Raw genomic sequence first — 24,588 nt, 5'->3', positions numbered from 1 at the left:
TTTGGTGATGTTATGTAGTGCGAAAAACTCGCTGACAGCCTTCCGCGATCGTTTCTTTTTGATCCGAACAGTCGGCGGCGCGGCATAGCTGCAGCAGTATATAGTGGCGGTGACAGCGGCGGCGGCGTTTTAAATTTATACCGACGGGACACATCTGGCTGCAGTAGCCGTGGACCATCGGAAACACGACGACGGATTTATTTCCACTCGGGTTTGATGATGATGATAATAATAATAATAATAATAATAATAATAATAATAATAATATAATGTTCGACCGGACGTATGTGTACGCGCGCTCGCGACCCGAAATAGCAACGGAGAACCCCATTAATTATATTGCCGCGTACATATTATTATAACACGCTCACAATCATATTATGTTATAACTATTTCATTGATATTCGATGATAATAAGGTGTGCGAACACATACGGTCAGATGAATTAGACGAATATGAGTTATGGAGATTTACGATGATGTAGTGATGTACCTATGTCATGTTGTGATACTTTCCGCACTGCAGTATACCCGAGGGGACACACAGACGATTTTGGAGGTGTAGGCGTTTCTAGGTTCTAGGTTACTGGTTAGGAATTGGCGGGAAAGAGACAATATAATCTCTCAAATAGTCGAATATATACTAAAACCACAAAATTGTACATAATGCAATATGATATATTATTATATTATTTATGATATAATATTATAATCAAACGTGAAATCACATAATTTCGTTTACAAGTATAGGTTTACATATTATAGCAAGTTATTTACATATTATTTTGATTAAAATCGTTGTACTTAAAAGTCGACGAGTAATATAAAATACAATAAAATATTATACATAGGTATATGCGCGTACAATATTACTCAAACGCGAGTTTCAACAGGTGTAGGTATATACCGATTATATGGGTATATTTATATATATTATTATATATAAACGTTCCAACTACCGGTATTGCCACGAACGAATTTTACATCAAAAAACAACTTGGCGTTCTTACTTTGTAATATAATAAAAAAAAATTGGACTTGTTGCAAAATTGTTAATTTGAAAAATATAAATAGTATTGTTACCAATATAAATGCATAGGTATTTCTCTCCCCCATTATATTTTTATGTTACGTCATGATCTCGTATGTTCTACCTACCTGTTAATTGATATTTTTTTTTTTATGTTTCTTATTATTGTAAAGCATCTAAAAACTTTTTTCTGTATGATAAATAATACCGATTTAAGTTTCATTAAGTACCTATATTACTATATAGGTATGAACATTTTTAACCATCATTAATTTTATAGAGGTTTGTGCATAGGTAATTAATTTTGTTTTTGAAAGATAAAATAGGGATTAACGATTTGTATGAATTTATATTAATTCCCATTACATATTATTATAATAAATTGTTTTAATAGATGTAAAACACGTTCGGGGTGTATACTAACAAACAGTTATACGACACAAACTCATCAATAATTTTACAAACTATTTACATAATATATACATAGGTAGATACTTAAACATTTTACAATAGAAGAATAATGAATAAAGCAAATATAAATATAATATAGTTACAGTTTTTCGCAGATATATACAATATCGAGTTACACGCTGTTCAATGTAGACATGAAGTTTTATGTAAATACTGCAGCTATTATACAATAATAATTATAATAGTATAATAGGTACATTAATAGGTTTTTGGGCAGTAGATGAATAAAAGTCAAGCGAGATCGTATCGGATGCATATACAACAGTTAGTGGATAATAATAATAATAATAATAAAACATAATATATAGATAGCGATTACAACGATGATATATAGAAGCGTATTTGGGAACAAATAAAATGTATGTAAATTATGAATATTATTATTGGCTAGGAGGGTATAAACAATTATTTTTAAAGTTTGAGTTATTAAAATAATTCTACCCGTTATGATAGGTGTTATTAAAGCGACAATGTCTGCGACAAATTACTGAAAAAAAGCTCGTGTCATGGAGGCGAATCAGAACGATCGACCGAAATCACGTCGTTTACATTTAAATATCCCACAAAAATATGTGGTAAGTAAACCGCCTATACAACGACCACCAAATGATGGTAGTATCGATTTCACTTAGCCTCGCACATACAACAAGAGTATGAAAAATTGTTCGCAGAAATTGTCGTCGTTTTACCATAGGTATATTATTATAGAAATTATGACTACGTGTGGAAAGACTTACGGATGTCTCTGTCGACTTCTGTGTACTTATACATATACTATAATAATAACGTGCTGCTCTAGTGACAACTCGTACAAGACTAACAGTGACAATACGATCGTAAGTATATTATGTATATTTTATTGATATCATGATAATGGATTTATGGTTTTATGAGGTGATAAAATATTATTATTATTATTAATATTATTTCTTCCCGCGGTACATGTCTCGCGAATGCACTGCGTAAACAATTATATACGATATTATGATAATTGCACATATTTAAAAGAGTGATCCGATAAAATATTTCAAATTGTCTATTGTACGGTGCGAATAATAATGATATACCTATATAGGTACTCTCTATGGGTACGTCACGCATAGTATAATGTCATTATTATAGCACACCACATACAGCGAAGATTTAACGGAACGATAAACGGATCAGTATGTACTCATACACTGTGCTCGAACGCGTTATTTAACGAGGAAGGAAAATCATATTTGTAAAACTAATCAGCTAAAAATAGAAATGGGTAGTATATATGGGACGTTGGCTTTTATATATATAGGTACTTCAATATTTATTGAAGCATCACTTATATAAAAACGATTTTTTTTTTTTTTTTGTCAATATTGTGCGACTCGATAGCGTCCCTTTTTAATTAATTTTCTCAATTCAAGTATTGGATAATATACAAGTAGCTTAGGTACCTATACTGTGTATATTATATAGGTACAGGTTGGCCCATTGAGTTTTCTCGTTATCTTATTAGCACAGGAAAGTGGGAAATCACTGTATGCATAATCGAATTCAAAATAATATATGAACTAGTAAATAAATAATAATATGAGACACACACATTACACTTTTTAAACGTGTATATACGTTTAAATCTTCGCGGGACGCGTTACGAGTATAATACATAAATTGAAAAAAAATGGACGAAATGACAAATAATAATAATAATAACAATAATTTATAATATGTATATAAAACACACATTGACAGCGCACACAAACACACACACACACACACACACACACATACACACAACACACACCCACACACCCGCACACCCACACACATACACACAAATATGGGTGGCGGACTGTGAGCGCCCGCGATAGATACACGCACGTCCGTCCGTCCGTCCGTCCGTCACCTGATAAGCCTCGTCGGCGGACGCGTTTTCCGAGGAGTGACAGCCGGCAGCATGTGGTTCGTGTCTCGATTTGGTGAATTTTTTTTCCTCTATCTCTCTCTCTCTCTGTCGTCTTCCTGCGGCACAATCGTCTCGGTCGCGGCGCGCGACGCGTCTTTCTGGCTTCTCACGCGGACGAGTACAATTTGTTCGTCTGACAGCAGTAGCAGCAGCTCCTCGTCCTTCCCCGTCGTCGTCCTGTATATACAGTGCAATACAATATATATATATATATATACACACACACACACACACACAAATCGTAAAGAGAATATTATAAAAAACAACACATATGTCAACGCTCTATTGGGGACTAATATATAATATAATATGTAATAATACGCCGCCGACTACTTATTCCCGTGTTTAATGTAATAATAATATATATAGTAGTTTCCGCGCGCGACCCGTGACAAGGTGGTTAATGGTTATTAACAGTATGTACCGATGCTGGTCACATATGACGAGGGTTCGAGTGCAGTCTTGTGGGTGTTAGAAAGCAATGCCGGTGGTAGGAGGCAGGGGAGCTGACGAGTCGACCGAGCCGTGAGGATATAGCAAATAAGAAAATCTTTTAAAATTGGAATTGAAAAAATATACCTATACTAATAAGTTTAGGTAGGTTGTGGCCCACTCAAAATTATAATAAATGTTTTTCATTATATATTTCGCGGTTAATATTTAATTTTCGATTGCACTTGATCTATTAACATTTTAACTTAAAAAAAAACTAAAAATTAACATTTTTTGAATGAATGGCTCGTTCTTTAACTTCACAACTATATCTTCCTACATAATACAAGTATACAACTATACGGCGAGTAATTTAAGATATTTTAATGGACTAATATAAGGTTTAACGTTACGTTTCAGTTGTTATACACTTATAATTTATAGTATAAAGTATAAAGTTTATACCATTTGAAGATTTATTTTGATAGAAATGTAGAATATATAGGTACATTAGGGTAATTTTAGGTACATATTTCTGCAGTTAAAAATGTATGGATTTTATGAATTAATTTGTAGGCGTTTGATTAAATCTGTCTATAGATATTTTATTGTAACACCTGTTGGTACAGTGCATGATAAATTAGAAAATGGATAAAATAATTATATATTTATTTATATAAATCTGAGCTCTGAACTGTAAATTGATTATTGATATCTATTTTGTGTGTAGGTAAGGTTAATCCTAACGCTTGATCTATCGGTGAACCTAATCAGTTTAGAAATAAATCGTAATATTATACGAATATTATGACATATAATTATTGTCACAATCTTTTTACATCTACCTTTTATTTATATTATATTATACAGGGACAGGGTTAAATAGTTGATGACGTATTGTTCAATCGAAATTTTTTCTGAATTTGCTTTCACGGGTTGCAAATATTTGCCATTCACTATACAAATATGTATAGTATAATATTATATAATATCGATTATTTATATTTTAAAGGCATATAGTATCATATTGTAAATGTAATTGTGTTCATAGGCATAATTGTTTAGATATATAAATATGTATAATAGGTAGGTATGCATAAATATCTGAAAAATCGTGTGATGATTTATAGTAAAATATTATTATGTATTTAGGTCGTATTGAATTTACGTGAGAGAACCTACGTCCGTCCTACACCTTACGCAGTACCTATAGGTATTACTGTATTAGGTATACCTATATAGTAAAACGTTTTAAGTTCTCCGTAGTCTAAAATATTATGAATGTACCTCTGATTTATATATTTCTTTCAATTGAACAATCGAGGAAAATAATCGTGATAAACCGTTGCCATTGTATAATAGTCTATAATCTAAAGTGCTTTATTATTAGTATGCAAATCATAGTTGATTCACGTGTGAGCTATTTATTCATACTACATATTGATATATATGAGTTGATTAGTTACACGTTCATCAATGAAATGACTCAGAAGAGTACGAATTTATACACTAGGTATAATAGGTATAGGTATCGACATAGTAAACAACAGGTTCAATTAATAATACTATAATCATACGATTATTATTACAGTAATACAGTAATAACTAAAGGGTTTAAACCAATATTTACTCGTAATAAAAAATGTTAATTGGTTGTTAATTTATTTATTCTATAATATAAATAAGTATTTAAAAAACAGAAAAAAAATATTGAATTAAATTGAGAATAAGTTTAATGTTTATATTAAATATATTTAAATCTATTTTGCTATTTTAAACTATATTATATGTATCAATATACTATCATATTATTTGTTATTTTTGAGAGGAAAACATAATAATTGGCAAGTCATAGTTTTTAATATTATTATACCTCATAATATAGTTATATAGATAATAATAACTACTCACGTTATAGTTGTGACGAAAACTTGACGGATGAATTGCCGTCGTGCGGCGGTTGTTGCTGTTGTTGTTGTTGTTGTTGCTGCTGCTGTTGTTGCTGTTGCTGCTGCTGCTGCAGTTGATAGTAATTGTGTAGCTGTGTGTGGGTGCCAGGGGTGGAATGCTGGGAGTTGCGGAATCCACAACTGGCTGCTGTGGCTGCGGCCACCGGGTTGGGCACAACAGCGTCGAAAAAGTCAGACGGGTCGGCGCTGTACCAGCCAGTCGCCCGGTGATGGCCCGCTGCAGCCGCCGCCGCTGCGGCCACGTACTGGTGATGGTGCGAGGCAAATTCGTCTCCATGGTTGTGGTGGTGGTCACCGGTAGCGGCCGCGGCAGCAGCAGCGGCAGCCGCTGCAGCCGGAGTGGTCATGTACCTGTGATGGTGATGGTGCAGGTGGTTGCCCGTGGCGGCCGTCGGCGAATCGTCCTGATGATCGTTGTCGTACTGTAGGTGATGGTGGTGCTGATGGTATGCGGGAGGCGGCGGCGGTGGTGCCGATGACGACGTGGAGCCACCGGACGTCGGTGGCGCGGCCGGGTCACCGCCGGCTGACTGGTGTGGCGTGGAAGCCGGCGGTACACCCGGCTCTTTTTTCGGCTGTTTGTTGCAGTCGACTTGCATCAGTTCCTTGACGCCACCACCTCCACCGTGCAATAGCAGCTTGCACTGTTCTTCGGTAACCTTCTTCAGCATGAGCTCCTGCTGCCGCTTGATGGCCTCTTCCTTCTCCTTGAGCGCGTCCTTCTTTTTAAACCGTCTCCGGCGACGCAGGTACGACCCGTTGTCGAACATGTTGTACGAGTCCGGGTCCAGCGTCCAATAACTGCCCTTTCCCGGCTTCTTGTCGTCGCGTGGCTGCTTGACGAAACATTCGTTCAGGCTCAAGTTGTGTCGGATCGAGTTCTGCCAGCCCTGCTTGTTCTCCCGGTAGTACGGGAACCGCTCCATTATGAACTGGTAGATACCGTTGAGCGTGCACCGTTTATCCGACGCGTTCTGTATAGCCATTGCTATCAGGGCAATGTACGAGTACGGTGGCTTGACCATGTCCTTGGCCGCGGCTGCGGCTGCCGACACCACGTGATGGTGATGATGGTGGTGTGACGCCTGGTAACCGGCCGCCGGGTTGTATCCATACCGGGCGTATTGCTCGTACGCGCCCGGATACGCGGCCGGGTTGGACGTGCCCGGGTACATGCCCGTCCGGTAGTACGCGTTTTGGTCGCCGAACAACGTGTGCATGATGTTTATATATTATTATGTAACACAATAGTACCACTTACTACGACGGCAGAGATGTTATGACGCGTTGTATATCTGCGGAAAATTTTTAATACTTATTTATATTTCGAACGACAAAAGGGTTTTTTATTTTTATTATTATTGTTATTATTATTCCGAGTCCAATTACGATTATATATATATATATAAATATCGGTCGATAGGTGTGTGTGAGTGGATATATATATGTTTACCCGTTCGCGGGTCGTCCGTACTAGAGAAACACGCGAGACGCGACGGCCTTTCCGCGGAAATGTTTGCAATGAAAACAAAACGCAACGACAACAAACCCGCGCGCGCGCGGACTGACTGTGCACCGCCGCGCAAACGAAAACAACCCGAAAAAATTATTACACTGTCGCCGGCACGCACCACCGTCACCGCGTAGCCGTCAGCTCAGTCGCAGTCGCAGTCGTCATCACGCCCGCACGCCGTCGAGTGCGTACGACGCGGTCAGCCGCCACCCCCGGACGTCCGGAGAGCGGTCCCCGGTTGGCCGGGCCGCGTCACGCCCACCGGCCAACCGGGCGGTCTCCTCCCCGCGCGCGCAAACGACGAGCCGCCCGGCCACGGGGTGCGGCGCGGTCACCTTCCCACCCGTCCCACACTGTACCGGCCGGTCGACGATGTGACCACACCGCGCAGTGGCATGCGCGCGCGGTCTGCTCGCGCCGCGTAGGGACAGCCACGGCCACTTGACGGTGCGTAACGATATTATAATAATGATATTATTATACGATTTCGTAAAACGACCGCCGAGAAACGGAAAAATCGCGCCGCGCAAGCGAGGGGGTGGCGGCGGCGACCTGGGAAAATGCGGAGAAAAACCGACGCCGCCGTCGACGAGACGGACTGTCATCGTCCGCGGACGCCGCGGGCGCGTGTGCGCTTTTACGCACGCCTCGTCGAACCCATTCGATCGCCAGATGGTTTTCATCTATACAAGCGTATATGGTCCGCCGAAGAGTACAGGTATATAAGTTCCGGTTCGTATTTATATATATACTGTCGTGAGTGTGTGAAGTTTTTGTAGAAAGCGTTGAATACCATATTGAAAGCATCCGCGTTCAATGGTTTTACTTATGCCATCACAATTTCGCCTGTTCCTCATCGTAGCCAAAATTCGAATGCTTCCCAGCACCATACAGAATTTAACGCTCAATGTTTTATATAGGTATGTATATTTACATTTTTACCATCTGACAGTGGAAATTCGTTTTATATATTCCATGAAAAAGACCCCAGTAGGCGAGTAACTATAGGTATTCGCATAATATACCAGCTGTTAACTACCTACCTATAATAATAAATAGGTATCTATTATACCTAAAATACTGTTCATAATCTGATTTATTGTGAATATATTATTATAATAATTATGGTTAGTGATAATCCAACCTAATACATTTATTTATTTCTATGTAGAGGTTAGACATTTATACGACAAGACTCGTAACTTACGAATTATATTAATAAATTGGAATGTTTATTTTATTGAATTCTTGTTTAATGTTTAATATTTTAAATTAAATATGTGTACAATTTAAATTGTGTACTAACAGGTGTTATTCTATATGTTATTATCTATCTCAGTTTTACCGTGGTGATATTATTTTTTTTAGTCTTATCGTGCTTTGAAACAATAAGGTAATAAGGTTGAATAATAATTAATTAAGTTCCACATTTTTATTTATATTGCAACGTTTTATTTGTATGTGAGTATGTGACATTTTGTTTAATATGTTGTATTGACGATATGTGGACCAGTGGCGGGTTAGAACTGTTAGAAGTTGACATTTTTTTTTAGGGGGGGAGGGCTCCCATAAAAATTACTTCTAAGCCATAAATACAATATACATAATAAAATTCTAGTTGATGTTACTAAAAATATAAAAGAAATGGTTATTAAGGGAATGTTATTAATTTTATTATGTTTGGATTAGGAATCATGTATGTTAATTAGGTACCTTTAACAATTATACTATAATATATTTTAATTATTTTATTTTAAAAAAAAACTACTATAATACAAAATATAATCTGCACTTATTTTTAGAAGCAAAATTATTTATAATGAGTTCATTTGTATCATACATATTTAAATATCTATGCACTGTCCTTTATGAGGAGACTGTTGAAGAGGTCTGGGGGGCCCTAGCCCCCTCCCCCCCGGTATCCGCCACTTATGTTGACGCATGAATAATGTATAATAGGTACCAACGTTTTATAGTTGTACACTTGTACCTGTAATTTACCTATATTGTCAATAGATATACTAAGGCTGGCTACCGAGAACAATAAAAATAGTATACTATTATTATTATCCTTCAAAAGAAAAGTGTAAGATATCCTGCAAAACTCAAAATATTAGAAAAATGAATTTTTGATTTAAAAATATTTCAATAAATACTCTATCGTTTTTTTTCGAAATCGGTGTTTTATGCTATATCGTTTGTTTGTTTTTTTTTTTGTTTGATTTGATTATTTTTACCTATTTATTGATTTTTACAAATGCAGTATCTCCATTGTATTTAATTTTGTTGTTTTTCGTTTAAATGTTGTCAAAGATTTTATTACAAGATAACAAAATAACTCTCATAATTCATTTTACTTCAGTATTTTTTATTTTGGAGGGCAGAATAGGTACAAAATGATGCCTATTCCTTGTTATATAAATTTATATATTTAATTCCAGTGTTCGGATTAGATGAGTACTTTTTTATCTAGATAAAGATAAAAATAATGCAACTCAAATGTATCTAGATAGATATAAAAGATAACTTAACTCATATTTATTTAGATTAAGATAAAGATAAATACTTTTTTATCTAGATAAAAAAAAGATACAATTATGTTTTAAATGGTTTTAAATTTAGGTATATTTTAGTTGGGCATTAGGAACATAATAATAATCATGATATAAATAAAAATAATTACATTATTTATAAACTATAAACTTTGTTTGAGAATCTGTATAAATATTTAAAAATGCGTTTGTACAATTTCGCGATTTTTATTAATAAAAAATATATTTAGATGAGTTTATTTAGATTAGTAAAAAAATTATCTAAGATGAACGTTTAGATACCTTGTAATTATTTATCTAGATAAGGTAAAAGATGAACAAATAATTATCTAGATAAGTCCGAACACTATTTAATTCCAGTACCCAATACTACCCATATATTATATTATTTTATATGCAATATTGCAATATGCAACTATCAATAGTATATCTATAGATTCTATACAACCAATTAATAAAATGTTATCATCTATTAAGCTGTAATAACTACCCTGATATTTATTTAACTCATTAGATATATTATCCAAATTAAAAATACAAACATACGTATATATTTAAACACATGTTTAAATGTGACACTGTCACAACGACATCATAATATATATATTTGACTAATTATTTAAAAGGGTTTATATTTTGTTTTTAAACGGCTTCGAAATAATATACAAGTTCTATAATTTTGTATGATAAGGGTAAAAGGGTAAAGACGTCTATATGCTATAGTAGATATTGTTTATAAATGTTTTTGATTATAATAATACCATATACCTCTGATATTATACATAGATGCGGTAGTTTAGGCATCTATACTATTCTATTGTAGCATATCATGTAAGTCTCAAAAATACCTAGTATAATATATTGTAATAACGTTATAATTATAATCAAATATTTTAATATCCAATGAATATTGTACATTGTATTTAATAATTATGGTGAGAATACTACTTATATAGAAACCAGGTAGGTACTCGGTACATATATGTCTAAGTAGTATAGATTATACATAATATAGCCCTGGTAATTATTGCAGAAAATAACGTTGTAGCTAGCTTATATAATTGGTAGGTAGGTAATACTAGTTATTGCATTCAATTCAGTTGTTTATTTTATTCCTTATCGGATTTAACTAATATGTTATATAAAGTATAAACTTATAAATGTACAATGATTATACCTAACATTGTCATTAGGTAATTTTATTTTATGAGGTTTTTATTCACTGAAAATATGAATTTTAACTCGTTAATGCTTTTATAATATAATAGATAATAATATGTACCTAGTTCAGTTGTTAAAGGAGTTGATACGTTTTGTAAACCTAATCAATTAGAGGTATTTTTTATGACAAATACCATAGAAATGTTCAATTTTTTTTTTTTAATTCCCTGAAATACAATAGCTTATTAAATATAGTAACTACATTAGAGTTTGGTTCACTAATTTGTATATTTACTATTTTATATGGTTATATTATGACGTATTTCAACGTTATTATTATTATTATATGAAAAAATCATTTAAAAAATATGAAAACCCGATGGTCTATACCGATCGATTTATCAAAACGATAAAGGTGTTTCAGCTGTTGAAAGATTTTCGAATGGAATCAATTGCGGGCTTATGTGTACGTATATATGTACGTTCTGACATTATACCTACTATTATCCTATGGGTAATCTTTTTGGAATATTCCTATTATACCTTTTGGACTTGGTCGAATTTCAGACACTAAATATAGAAAACGATCATGCATGTCATATATCGTATTAAGTATATGCAGACGTATTATTATTATAAAGGTACGTATTCTATGCGGAGGTGCCAAAAAAACTCGGCGCGGGTCTGTACATAGTAAATATTATATTATTATACAATAATAGATAACGGAAGTCGTTCGCGGCGACGGATTAACATCTTCCGGTCCCCGCCGAAGCGCGCGCGGTTTCCCATCGTCGCGGTCCTTTGTCGGCGTTTCCGCTAATCGCGCGGATTACGACGGACGTGACGTTTTGCTGCGGCGGCAAGAGGCCTTTGAAAAAAACGAAGATCAACCACTTACCGCGACCATATATTATAACACATAATAATAATTAATTATATAATGCATTATATTATTATATCAGTCGCGATAACCAGCTCCACGCGAAACCGCGGCCGCATGTGTTTCACATGGTACACATCACATCGACATAATGATCTCGTTGACGGAATTATTGCAGCGATCATCTTGTCACGATAATATATCATTACTGCATTTATAATATTATACTCCTGCACTCCACAGCGACGATATACATACTTAAATTTACATACACATTACACAGTAATTATTTTGCTCGGTGACTACAACTCAAATATTACGACTTAGAGAATGAGTGTTAAAAAAAAAAAATGTATAAAACTATAATAGTTAATAATTATAGAAAATATTTAAGAATAAATAATTAAGCAGAGAAGTTTAGAAGTGGTAATGTTTGAATCGCAGTGCATTCGATACAACGATATATTGCAGAAAGAGGCTATAAGAGGTAGGATATATAGACTTAGGAGACGTTAGAAGAAACATAAAAATACCATGGTGTAAAATTCTATTATGATATTATGGTAAAAACTTAAACGGAACACGAAACTGGATGCCGAAGACTGGGAAATTCTGTGTTCTTTACGGTTCTCAGATAAATTAAAAATTAATTATATTACCTACATTTTGTCATTTTATACAATACAAATTTGAATAATAATTACGGATGAATCGCAATCTGCAGTAGGTATATCGTGATAATATAACAATATATTAATATCTATATTAAATTTATTCATGCCGTCAAAGCACAAACCACCCCTATTCAAATATGCGATGAAAACCTTCCTAGGTATATACACGTCGTGCATATGGTACCATTAAATAAATATGCATTTTAAAATGAATGCTATTTAATTAATGATGGTACGAATGTACGATATATTATGGTAATATTATAATATAATATATGCCACCATTTTGCCCTTCTCAGTATTTGCAGGTACTGAAATATGTTCGAATCCATTTTCGCAATAATTCATTATTGTACTTATTAGTTAGGAATTATGCATAGTATAATATGTAGTGTCTGTAACATGTAAATGTAATTAAAGGATGGGAGGCATAAACGTATTTTAACGTTTGATTTAAAATGGCCAAATTGAAGGGTAAATGGTAATGATATAATGTAATAAGACGTGTATTACGGATTTCGAAATATTCATCAGCAATTGAATTAATAAAACGAAACGCTTGATATTCCGTTTAGTATAATATAAATATATATATATATATATGATCGAACGTGTCCTACGATTGACTGACTTATCAACGTAGAGCCTGAACTAGGATAGCTGGACGGACTTGAAATATTCATGGTACCTTCATACCACTATGTGGGGATCAGTGTCGTCCCTACAACTGGCCTGACCCAGAGGCATAAGGCATAATACTCCGATTTTAACGAAACCTATGCAAAAAATATGAGGCTTTCCGCATAAAGGCTATTACATTCTGGTAACTTCTCCCAAAAAAAAAGGAAACATACGTAAAGTATTTATTACCTTTACCAGTACATCACCTAACCATTTAACGACTTGATAACAATAAAATATAATTTGAAGACCTCGGAGCAACAATATCAGACATTTCCATATTTTGGTCAAAGTTTTTGATTGTACGTTATTAAGAATAAACTGCGTCGTTTAGTGCAATAACCAGAAAAATCCCTGGGGGGATGTACTAACAAAGGATTTTCCAAAAAAATCAGTGAAGCTTATTACACAGTCACCCAAGGATTTTGGAATTGAAATTTTTCAAAACCTTAACTATACATATTTGTTTATTTTTGCCAACGATTAGTTATTACCAGTAAGAAAAAAAGTTACTTATTAGTCATTATAACTATCATCTGCCGATTTAGAATTAAATTTTTTGTTTTTATATATTTTTTTAAATTTTTGAATTATGCATTACATTGGATATTAAATAACGAATTGAACAAAGTTTGAATCAGGTAAGAGTTGGCATTTTTTACGGACAACGAATTGCACGCGGTTAGCTAGTATTTTACCTAAATACATTCAAAGAACAATAATTGTACTTGTAAGTGAATATGTGATGTATAGGTATTGAAATAATTACATAATATACTCGTAGGTATTATATTAAATAAATCGTGTATTAAGATTCATATAGGTATTATAATATTAAATGGTTAATAAAATAATTATTGATGATACACATCATGATGCATATTATTATATAGTGATTCACTAAACTGCAATTATTTATGTTCTAATGGTATAACTTTGACGGGCTTAACGAAATTTCTATTAGTGAGCAATGAACACTGATTTGTTAGTGCTCTGGAATGGTTATAATAATATATTTTAAATTCTGAGCAGAGTGATGTATTTTAAGTTTATTGTATATACAATGGTATAATTATTATTGTACATTGATTGAAATTAATTTATATTTATTTTATAGATTTGAACGATCAACGATAAAACGTATAAAAAGATTGCACGTAAGTCATTACCATAAGCCTGGAAGTGATTGGATGAAGAGAGCACCCCCCACCCACATGATTTTAATGTATACAAGAAGTTTACAATAAATCATAATTTTATTTTGCGTAAGTAAAAAATTAAAATAATAATACAACTTGTTGATTTTTGAATGAATTATATTATTTTATAATCACAAAAACAAATCGCGCTTAGCTTTGTTGTCGATAATCTAAAAAAGGTTAATTTTCGTAGTTTTCGAATCAATTTACTTTTTATTGCGCCGTGAATTAAAATCTATGTATGTAAGCCCGTTGAATTGCCTACTCAGTGTTCCCTGAGGTGTTTTCTGATTTATACTGAGAAAGAAAAACTGTAATTCAACTGCGTTGATTCAAAAATCGTTGAACGATTTCTACTGCAATTCAATCGAAAAAATAATTGTATATAGTTCTATAAGTATATAATTCACCGTATAGTCATAGTGAGAAGAAACACCGACCCAAAGGCCGTCTTTTTGGCTTTTGAGCGTTGAAATTTATTGTTGGCATTGATCGACACGTCTAATTTGGGATCGGTGTCGACATGTCACGTATCGAAGAATTTTTTTTTGCTTGTTGCTTGTTGTAACCGATCACTTCCTTATAGCGTGTAAATAAATATTATTCGATGAAATAAAACAAAATTGGTTTGAAGCTGACGATGTTTTCTTAAATCGATCTTAGTGTACTATTTAATATAGCAGGTACCAATCTATTCCCAAAGTTATGATGCCCAATATAATGAAAATACAATATTAACGATTTTTCTTTGAGTATAGTGTTTACAATAAACCTGATATAGGTATTATATTTGAATCAATCTTCCTTTTAATTAACATTTCTTGTAATATTATGTAACAACAAATCATTCTTATAATTATAGGAATTGTATAAGGACTTCGCGGTCCCTATAATGTATCATCAACAATATTTGTTTCTTTAGTTAGATTTAAGTTTAAATATAATGTTGTTTGTGCTCTCCTTATTTCAAATCCTATTTAAAAATCACATTATTTCACTTTTGTGGGGGGCTGGGGAAATGCGCCAAAAAGAACATGCGTTTGTAGGGTGGGAAAGTTACGTGCGAACTCCGGGTTTGGGCGTGCAAATTCATGCTAATACCGAGCTAAATATTGGCACAGGAATTAGTTCTGATTTGACTTTAGTTATGTTTGGCGGGACCGGAGAAACATTTCTCCAGCCCCCCACGGATATTTTTAGGTTTTACGCATAATCTAAAAACGTGCAAATTCATGGTAATAGCATGCTAAATAATAGCATATAAAAAATTATAATATTTTGAATGTGGGGGGCCGAGGAAATGTACGTTAATTAATCATAATCAATGTTTAGAGAATGTTCAAAATTGTTTTCTACGTTTTATGGTTTTTAAATGTAATATTTCACGTGTATCTGATAGGTGGATACATAACTCCTTACCAACCATGATTGTGAAATGCATTTAATCTTCTAAGCGTATCAAACAAAAATAAGTTGAATGACTTTAATATTCTTTATACATTTTGAAATTGGGGCTCTAATATATTTTATATAAGCGTACCTACATAAAACGAATTATAAAATATATAAGATATTCGGCAATAGAAATAGGCATTAGATAAGATTATGATAAAAATGATCGATTATAATTTATATTATTTATATAATATATACGATGTATACACAGATACAAAATATAGGATACATTATTTCCTCAATTATTTACACTTGGAGTTTATACATGTTGAGCTTCAGATTAAAAACAATCTAATCTGAAGCTCAAAAGTTTTAATATTTAAAAAAAAACTGTGTTACAATAATTTGATACAATTATCGATAACAGGTTATTTGTCAAAACTTAGTATCATATATTATGTTGTCTAATAAATTTAAAAAAACGTATATTAGGTATGTATTCAATAGATTTAGGGGCGTTGAAGTTCAAAATTGTATCCATGATATTAAAATCTTCTTAGGGGAGTTCTGTAGAGGAGTACTCTACATAAAATGTTGACACCCACATAATACAAATTGCAAGGCTGGGCATTAACGAGTTAAAAAGTTAAAGTTAAGTTAAAATGTTAAATTAATTAATTAATTAACGAATTAATTTTTCATTTTAAGAAGTAAGTTAAGCTAATTTATTTTGTTTTTAATTTAATTTAATTTATTATATTTCACTATTTCAGTCAATTTTGTTTTCATTTCAAAAATATTTACGATTTGAAGTTAAAAATTTATATCATTAGAATCTAACTTGTATGGAAATACTGTATAAAGTATAAACACTTTAGTCCATAATTTAGTTTTGGGTTGGAAAAAAATTAAGTATGCTAGCGTTGTATAAATAAATTAACTTTTTTTAATTTTATAAAAAGTTAACAAAAAATGTGTATTAACTTTTAATTTAACTAAGTTAACCTATAGTTAAATTAACTTTTAACTTTTTGTTATTGGTGCATATTAACTTAACTTAACAGAGTTAAAAAAAATCTTGAACTTGCCCAGCCTTGAAAAATTGTATTAACAAAATTTGATTCACCTATGACAATAACGTCATAAATAAATATACACTTTGGCGCCACTGAAAAGAATTATCTAACTATTATGTATACGCGCGTGCTCAACATAATTAATATATGAAAACAAAGTTGTTAATTGTAGTTATACTATTGAGTGCATGTTTAAAATTCATAATTAAACAACAATAATATTTGTTCAGTCCGGTGAAATAATAAAAAAAATATCATTGTCGCAGTCATTACTTCCGGGTCTTTCCATTGGTTAGGTTAGGTCACGCTACACAATTGGCAAAGCTGCTCCATAATAATAATATGTATTCTTCACCGGTCAGCTTTGCACTTCACAACTCGGATGACCCTTCGCAGTATATAATATGATTGGACTGGGCCAAGTCGCGCGCGATTGCAGTGTGCTCAGAGTATCGCTCTGTATAAATCGCAAAAACGACGACGAGTGCAGCTGATACACGTACAGAGTATAAAAATATAATGTTTTCATATATTATATATATTTTATAAATATAATACGTTTTATAATATCGATGCGTGTTCGGCGGCGGCAGTGGTTGTGACGGCGGCGTATTGAATTATTTAATAGGACCAATCAAATTAATACGGTCGGTTAAAAAAACATCGAGGGTCCGGGGCTTACTCTGAACCGCACTCGGCGTGGAAGGGTGGGCCGGGGATGGGTAACTAGGGTGTAGAGGGACGAGATAGGGCGAACCCGGGGTGCCTATTATTCGGGACGGTTGCAAACGTTGCGGCTTGACGGCTTTATGCGCTGCGGTTGTTTGTTCAGCGCGGCCGTCTTGTTTATCTTGCACCGCGCGCGCTGCACGCACCACCGTCAACGTCACAGCCACCCCAACCCCAACCCCCGACACCAAAAGCCGTATATAATACACTCGCACGCCCGGAACATAACTTTATATTGTATAATATCATATGCACACCTATACTGCAGCCTTATTTTCACACACACACACACACACACACACACGCCCATCTTCGTCGATACGAAATAACAATATATTTTAATCCCTCTACCACTCACAAAACGTAGAAAGTCGTCGTCGTCGTATATACACATACGACGTACACATATATATTATTTATAAAGATATAATAATATGAATGTATGTGCGTATTGCGAATACAAGACACCAAGTGTAAGTAACGTATATACAGTCACACAGGTAGGAAGTATATAATATATGCATAAGTATGTATTATTATACTATCATACATAATATATATATATTATATATATATTATACTATCATACATAATATATATATATTATATATAGGACGTAGGTATATATACCGCGAAGGCAACGATATAATATTATAACACATAATAATAGTGATATAGTGTGTACGGCATATATTATATAATAATATGCATTGTTATACGGAGCTCGTTATATTGTATTATCGAATTGAAATAACAATTCACGCGTCTAATATTATACTCGTATAATAGGAATCACGTGTATGTGTACAATGTATGGAAGTGTGCCTGTCAGTCCCGATGTCTCCTGCGAAATAATATAACTATAGGTATATACTGCATATAATTTTCCAAACAACTATATAATTAATAACTTTTGTTTCAGTCAGTTTCCATAGACAAATTTAATTGCGCCAAAAGTCACCAGAATCGTCGACTTGATTCATTCTATTTCAATTATAGCACATATAATCAGATTCAGGTATGGAGAAGGGAAACATGCTTATTTTTCTTATAGCGGATCGCCTATTGTTAATTAAGCCTACGGGTGCGCATTAGTACATTATTTGTGACAACATTAATTATACTCAATATATTATAGTTTAATATTCAACCATGATTTTTGATTATCATTATATCAATACCGTATACAAATATGAATAAGTTAGATAAACATGATATGTGTAAGCTATATTATTACAATAATGGTTATAATATTATATAGGGGCCGAAGTATTATAGTTAATTTGTTTACCTGACAAAAAAGACAAATTAACTAAGGAAAAACAGTCAACAAATAATGCATAATATGTACTTATGTATACTCACACAAACAATAGCAAAATTGGCGATTCATCTTTCCGCAAATAAGGTTTTGCACAGTACCTGTATTATATTAAAGGTGGAAAAAAAACAACTATACACACCCTCTGTCAGGGGGGTTCGGCCGGTCTGGTATCACAATGGCGCACAATGAATTTATCATAAGAGTATAGAAATCGAACTCTTGAGATTGATCACCCGAGTGGTCGGTAATTGGTCCATGAACCATGGATCACATTTTATCTACCTGCAGCTTAGTAGTTAGTATACAATATTTGTTTACATTTTATTATCCGGGTATCGGTCCTCAAATTAACTACCTATATAATTTTAAAAGGGTAACCGGAGATTGTATATGACTAATTTATGTATACGAATTTATATCACATTTTATTAATTATAGTAGAGACCTACATTTAACATGTTTTTATTGAATAAATGTTATATATAAAACTAAGTAAGTATAAGTAAGTACGTAAAATTAATCAAATAATGATTGTTTTTTTTTCTATTACTTAAAAGTACAATTGCGCAAATTCAAATCTTAATTAGGTATATAAATATAATTCTTTCAATTAAAGTTCGTTTCCTGGCTTTTAATGTCCCTATACACTTCTAATTTTAATATTATAAACTTCTGTTTACCGGATTCGATAGCAAAATAAAAATAAAATGGTGCATGAATCAACCCCAGTCTACCTGTAATAAATGTAAAATTTTAGCGGTACAATTACCATATAAAATTTTTGAAAAAAAGTCCATTTTGCCCCAATTTCTCCCGCACCACTTATTTTAATTAATTAATTCAGTGGTATTCCCTATCACCGTACTATAGTAAATACCTACTGCCACGAATCACGATATGGTTCATAATTAGAAATTATACATCATGGAGCCATCAAATATCATATCAGGACCTATGAATGTCGAGACACTCAGACCCAATCGGCTAATCTGTGGGATGTCAGTTATATTATGCATGCGTTACGCGTCACTGTCAAGTAGTGTCAACCATATCGTTACTATAGGTACAGGTAATCGTATTTTATGTATTGTAAAATTCATTTTTGTTATTTAGTATTTTTATAAGAAAAACTTTACTATCTATCATAAAATTCGATTTATATGTACCTATACATGAAATAAAATAAAAATAAAAATAAAACTTTTATTTAATATTTTACATACTATGAGCAGAAAAAGAAACGTATACATAATATCGTGTTCATTGAATCAATTATTAGTTAACTTAAATATATTAATTTATTATAAACATTTATATTTAGTTTATTCTATAAAATATATTATAAACAATTATCCTCACTATCCTGCCTCATGATTAATGATACGCGGCTACCATTACCAACTATTATAATGATGATATTATAATAATGTCTCATTTTCGGTCTGTGTTGATTAGTGGGTATTACCTATACAATTAAAAAATTAAAATTAAAAAAGCATTAACAGGTATCTATTTTTTCTAATTCAATTTTAACATTTTTACTTTTAGCGTTATTTTTCCTTTTTTAAAATTATATTTGATGGTATTCTTTTCTTTATCAATATACGTCAACTAAATTTATTTTACACACATTCAATAAGATTTTATTTATTTAAACTGCATTTTTAGGAATTTTTAATCCATTTTTTAAGGTTTTATAGTGCATTAAACGCAGATAATTCTATATTGATATGACCTACGTCCTACATAACCTAATCACCCCATTCTGCTATCTGTTCCATCCACTGGTTGGTTATCAAATTATTACATATATTGAATTAATTGTATTGTATTTTAGGAACACCTACGCGATCGTTATATAGTTGTGAGTTTTAGCCAGTAGGTATATTGTATATAATGTATATAATATGTATATCACAATATGTTTCATATTTTGCCTTTCAACGTCCCAACCAATAATAATATTATGACGGCCTAGGAATCTGCCAATCTGCTTAACTTCATTGTCGAATATTCCCCTAAATGTAAAATCGAAAAATTTGGTCGGAATCGATATTTATTGAAATAACCATTTAGCCATAATTACCCCAATCGACGAATTATGCACGTGACACCTATTTGTTATTATATAAATTTTTATTTTATTTATTTAATTCATATACTTACAGAGTATGTTCAATTTACAATATAATATAGTAATATGAATAACAGTAATTTATTGTAGTAGTATAAGCGTCGTGTAACACAATATAACAAGTACAAGAGTTAAATATTAGTCATATATATAATAGTATGAAGCGTGAAACTACTTTTATACGTATATTATACTTTCAAACGCCTAATCTCAGAAGCTATGCGACCGATTTGGCTGATTATTTTTTTGTTGTGTTTGTAATTTTCAGGACAAGGTTTATTTGAAAGACAATTTTGGGAAAAACAACCGAAAAAGTAGGAAATCTGGAAGGCAAAAATACAAGAGTGGCGCCATCTGTCATAATATATTTTTTTATTTGTAAGGTTGCTATTGATAATTTCTGAAAACTTAATGACTATCTAACCTTATCGTGCATTTATAAATTTATAATATTGTTTATCAATATTATTTATATTTAATATTAATATTTACTAGCGTTAAGCCACCGTCACAGTGTCACACGGTAGTAAAACGCAATAGTTGCTTTCACGATAGCGTATGCATGATAGTTAATAGTTGATAGGGCGCAGGCCTAAAATTGTGTGCAGTAGCAAATTTAAAAGTGTGCAGTACTTATTTTCGGCTTTTATCATTTTTTATTTGATTAATATTCAATATTGATTATTGATAATTAGTAATTAGCATATTGTATTTGTTTAAAATCCTTTACACTAAAAATAATACCGACTACACTATATTGTGGGCGGCTTATAATATAATAAGTATATTAACCCAAGCTACTTCGTTTTTAATTTTAAAATGTTCAGTCATATAGCCATACCTATAGGTATGGCTATAGGAATTTTATAGAAGATTGTCTCAGATTGTATTATAACTAATTATTAATGAATAGCAAAAACAATTATGCAATGAAGTTATATGTGGCATGTGCACGCTACTAGGTCCATATTCATTATTTTAAAATATTTTGGTGTGGAATTAGGTGTGCATTGAAGCAAATTATCTTAATTTTAGGCCCTGATAGGGTGAATAGTATAACTATCGTCGAATTCGTACAGTGACTATTAATATAAATAGCATTGATTATGAAATATTATAGGTCATATATGGTTATATGTCCTATTTGGATGTAATTAATAACATAATGACTACATGAGAGAAAAAACGTGTTTATCGGTATATTTAGATTTAATAAACATAAAATTATAACACGATAGCATTATGCTACCGAGTGGTTAAAATAATTATCGCTATTTATCCGTAGTGGCTTCTGAGTTTCGACAGTTGTTCGTCGAGTCCCAGGATCGGATCCTGCGCCGGCGGCGGCGTAGTCGTTTGCCGCAGTGGCGAGCCCTCCGTCAAGGCCGCGGGCATTACGCTCCTGACGTCCAGCCCGGCCCGGTCGACGATCTGCGCCATGAGCAGGTCGACTTGTTCGGCGCCCGTCGCTGTGGCCGTTACGCCGCCGAGCGCTTGGGTGGCGCACGTTTGCCGCGCCCCCAAGTGGTCGGTCATCCGTTCGAACCTGTCCATGGTGGCCGTCAGCGACGGTAAGTGCATGTCGCGCGCGCCGCAGGCCGACGCCATCGACGTGACGACTGACCGCATGGCCGAAGTAACCTGCGGCGAGTACATAATACACGCTGATGTGATTAAGGAGTTTGTAACACAATATAATATCGTCGTTGTCAAAACAATACTACGCATCTCTAAAATATAATTTTTTCAGGAGACACAAAAAACTAATTATAAAATCAAATTTTAGCAATAGGTTAACCTCATATTTAATTATGCTTTCAAAATGATGTTTAAAAAAATAATTTATAGTTTATAACCTGGAGATACGATGTATTTTGACAATAATATTGATAATGGATATACGAGATAATGTTGCAACGTTTCTATTCTCTTTGGATTTTATGTATTATACATTTATACGTGGTATTTACACTAAATGAAGTGTTATTTTTTTCTGAAAAATTTGATGTATATAAGTAGTTTATAATAGCCGATTCGAAAACACTGATCCCTCTTATAATTACTTATATAACTTTGATTTTTTTGGAGATACGTAGTATTGTTTTGGCAACGACGATATCGTGATCTTTTGGAGTGATCTTATTCAAAAAATATTACACTCAAAGTACGAACGATTCGAAATCAAAGTCGCAAAAAACTGTTTTTAATTTAATTTTTCGAATAAATAATAATTTACACTTCGTGATTATTACACATTTTATTCGCCACACGCTGCAGCCACGGCTCACGGCACCCACCAATAAACTTTTTATGTTATTTTATATAGATGACAATATTATATGCGTAACGTTTACGTTCATGGTTCATTTATTAAGATATCGTATGAACTTCCAATTATATTATTTAAAATACAAATGTATATACATGTTATATCGGATATTCGATAATTTGTAGTTTTATTCAATGTTAACGATAATAATATTATATTGGTCACAAAAAATATCGAGGAATCCATACTTGCTGTATTGTGTCAATCTCAAATAAATAAACCGATATTATTTCAATAAATGAAGCGTATATAAAACTACATACTAAAAAAAAAAGGTTTAGGTACTGAGAATAGGATACCCGTTGACCGTTATCTTTTTAAAAAACTTGCGAAGGGATAATAGACTATACTGTAAACAAAAAAAGCCAGTTTTGATTCGTATTATAAACCAATAGGTTAAATATTATAATACATAAATACGATTATACAAAAAAAAAAAATGTTATAGGAAAATCAATCCACTTTGATTATGTTTTCAGATTTCTTATCATGCATTAATCGATATATCAGAAAAAAACGACTGACCAAAACTAGACTTTTGGCAACACGTCATCCGCTCACAAATATTCAAGTGATGAAAAAAAAAACAGTGCCAGAATTATATAAGAAGATCTGCGAGGGCCGAACGTATGTATGTAGAGCGTACATTAAATTTACAGCATTGTTCATATACTCAGGTTGGTACTCGATGCGATGATTACAATGAATTGGCCATTGATGGTATCGATGAAGTGATGAAAGTGTGAACTAATAGCACTATAGTAGTAGACAGTAGTTGGTGCCATTTTAATCCGTAGAATATATAAGTTTGATCGAACTTAATCTTAAATTTACTAGATAATTAATTATACAAGCAATGCCGAACTGAAAACAATTTCGGGGTTCCACATTTTTCAATATTTTTTTATTTTACTGGACTGCACTTATTATTTTAACGTTTAAAATATAAAAACTCTTGTTCAACTTTAAAAAAATACGGCTTTGTATACAAGACATTTTCACATTTATTCATATATATATACCAAAAAATACGTATATTCTCGTATATTGTATTATATATTTGTCTAAATTTTATATCACACGTAACTGGT

General features: G+C 32.8%; 2 protein-coding genes and 1 long non-coding RNA gene across 4 annotated transcripts; 1 reads left to right on the top strand and 2 right to left on the bottom strand.

Moving 5' to 3' along the window:
- Positions 1–664: 664 nt before the first annotated feature.
- Positions 665–7,538, bottom strand: LOC132943070 (fork head domain-containing protein crocodile-like). Its single transcript, XM_061011867.1, has 2 exons — positions 5,789–7,538; positions 665–3,622 (listed from the first exon to the last, which is right to left on the bottom strand). The coding sequence occupies exon 1, from the start codon at positions 7,065–7,067 to the stop codon at positions 5,790–5,792; it is 1,278 nt and encodes a 425-aa protein (XP_060867850.1). The 5' UTR covers positions 7,068–7,538; the 3' UTR covers positions 665–3,622; position 5,789.
- Positions 7,539–7,660: 122 nt separating this feature from the next.
- On the top strand, positions 7,661–18,817 carry LOC132943072 (uncharacterized). 2 transcript variants are annotated; one of them, XR_009664326.1, is made up of 4 exons: positions 7,661–8,280; positions 14,429–14,576; positions 18,500–18,576; positions 18,633–18,817. It is a non-coding gene; the product is annotated as an uncharacterized LOC132943072 (long non-coding RNA). The 2 variants fall into 2 exon arrangements; XR_009664327.1 differs by lacking the exon at positions 18,500–18,576.
- Positions 18,818–22,443: 3,626 nt separating this feature from the next.
- LOC132943605 (charged multivesicular body protein 1-like) lies at positions 22,444–22,797 on the bottom strand. Its single transcript, XM_061012636.1, has one exon. The coding sequence runs from the start codon at positions 22,795–22,797 to the stop codon at positions 22,444–22,446; it is 354 nt and encodes a 117-aa protein (XP_060868619.1).
- Positions 22,798–24,588: the final 1,791 nt, after the last annotated feature.

Source organism: Metopolophium dirhodum, chromosome 4 (assembly GCF_019925205.1).
Source record: "Metopolophium dirhodum isolate CAU chromosome 4, ASM1992520v1, whole genome shotgun sequence".
In the NCBI taxonomy this organism is placed as follows: Eukaryota; Metazoa; Arthropoda; class Insecta; order Hemiptera; family Aphididae; genus Metopolophium; species Metopolophium dirhodum.
This window is presented reverse-complemented; position numbering and strand designations above follow the sequence as displayed.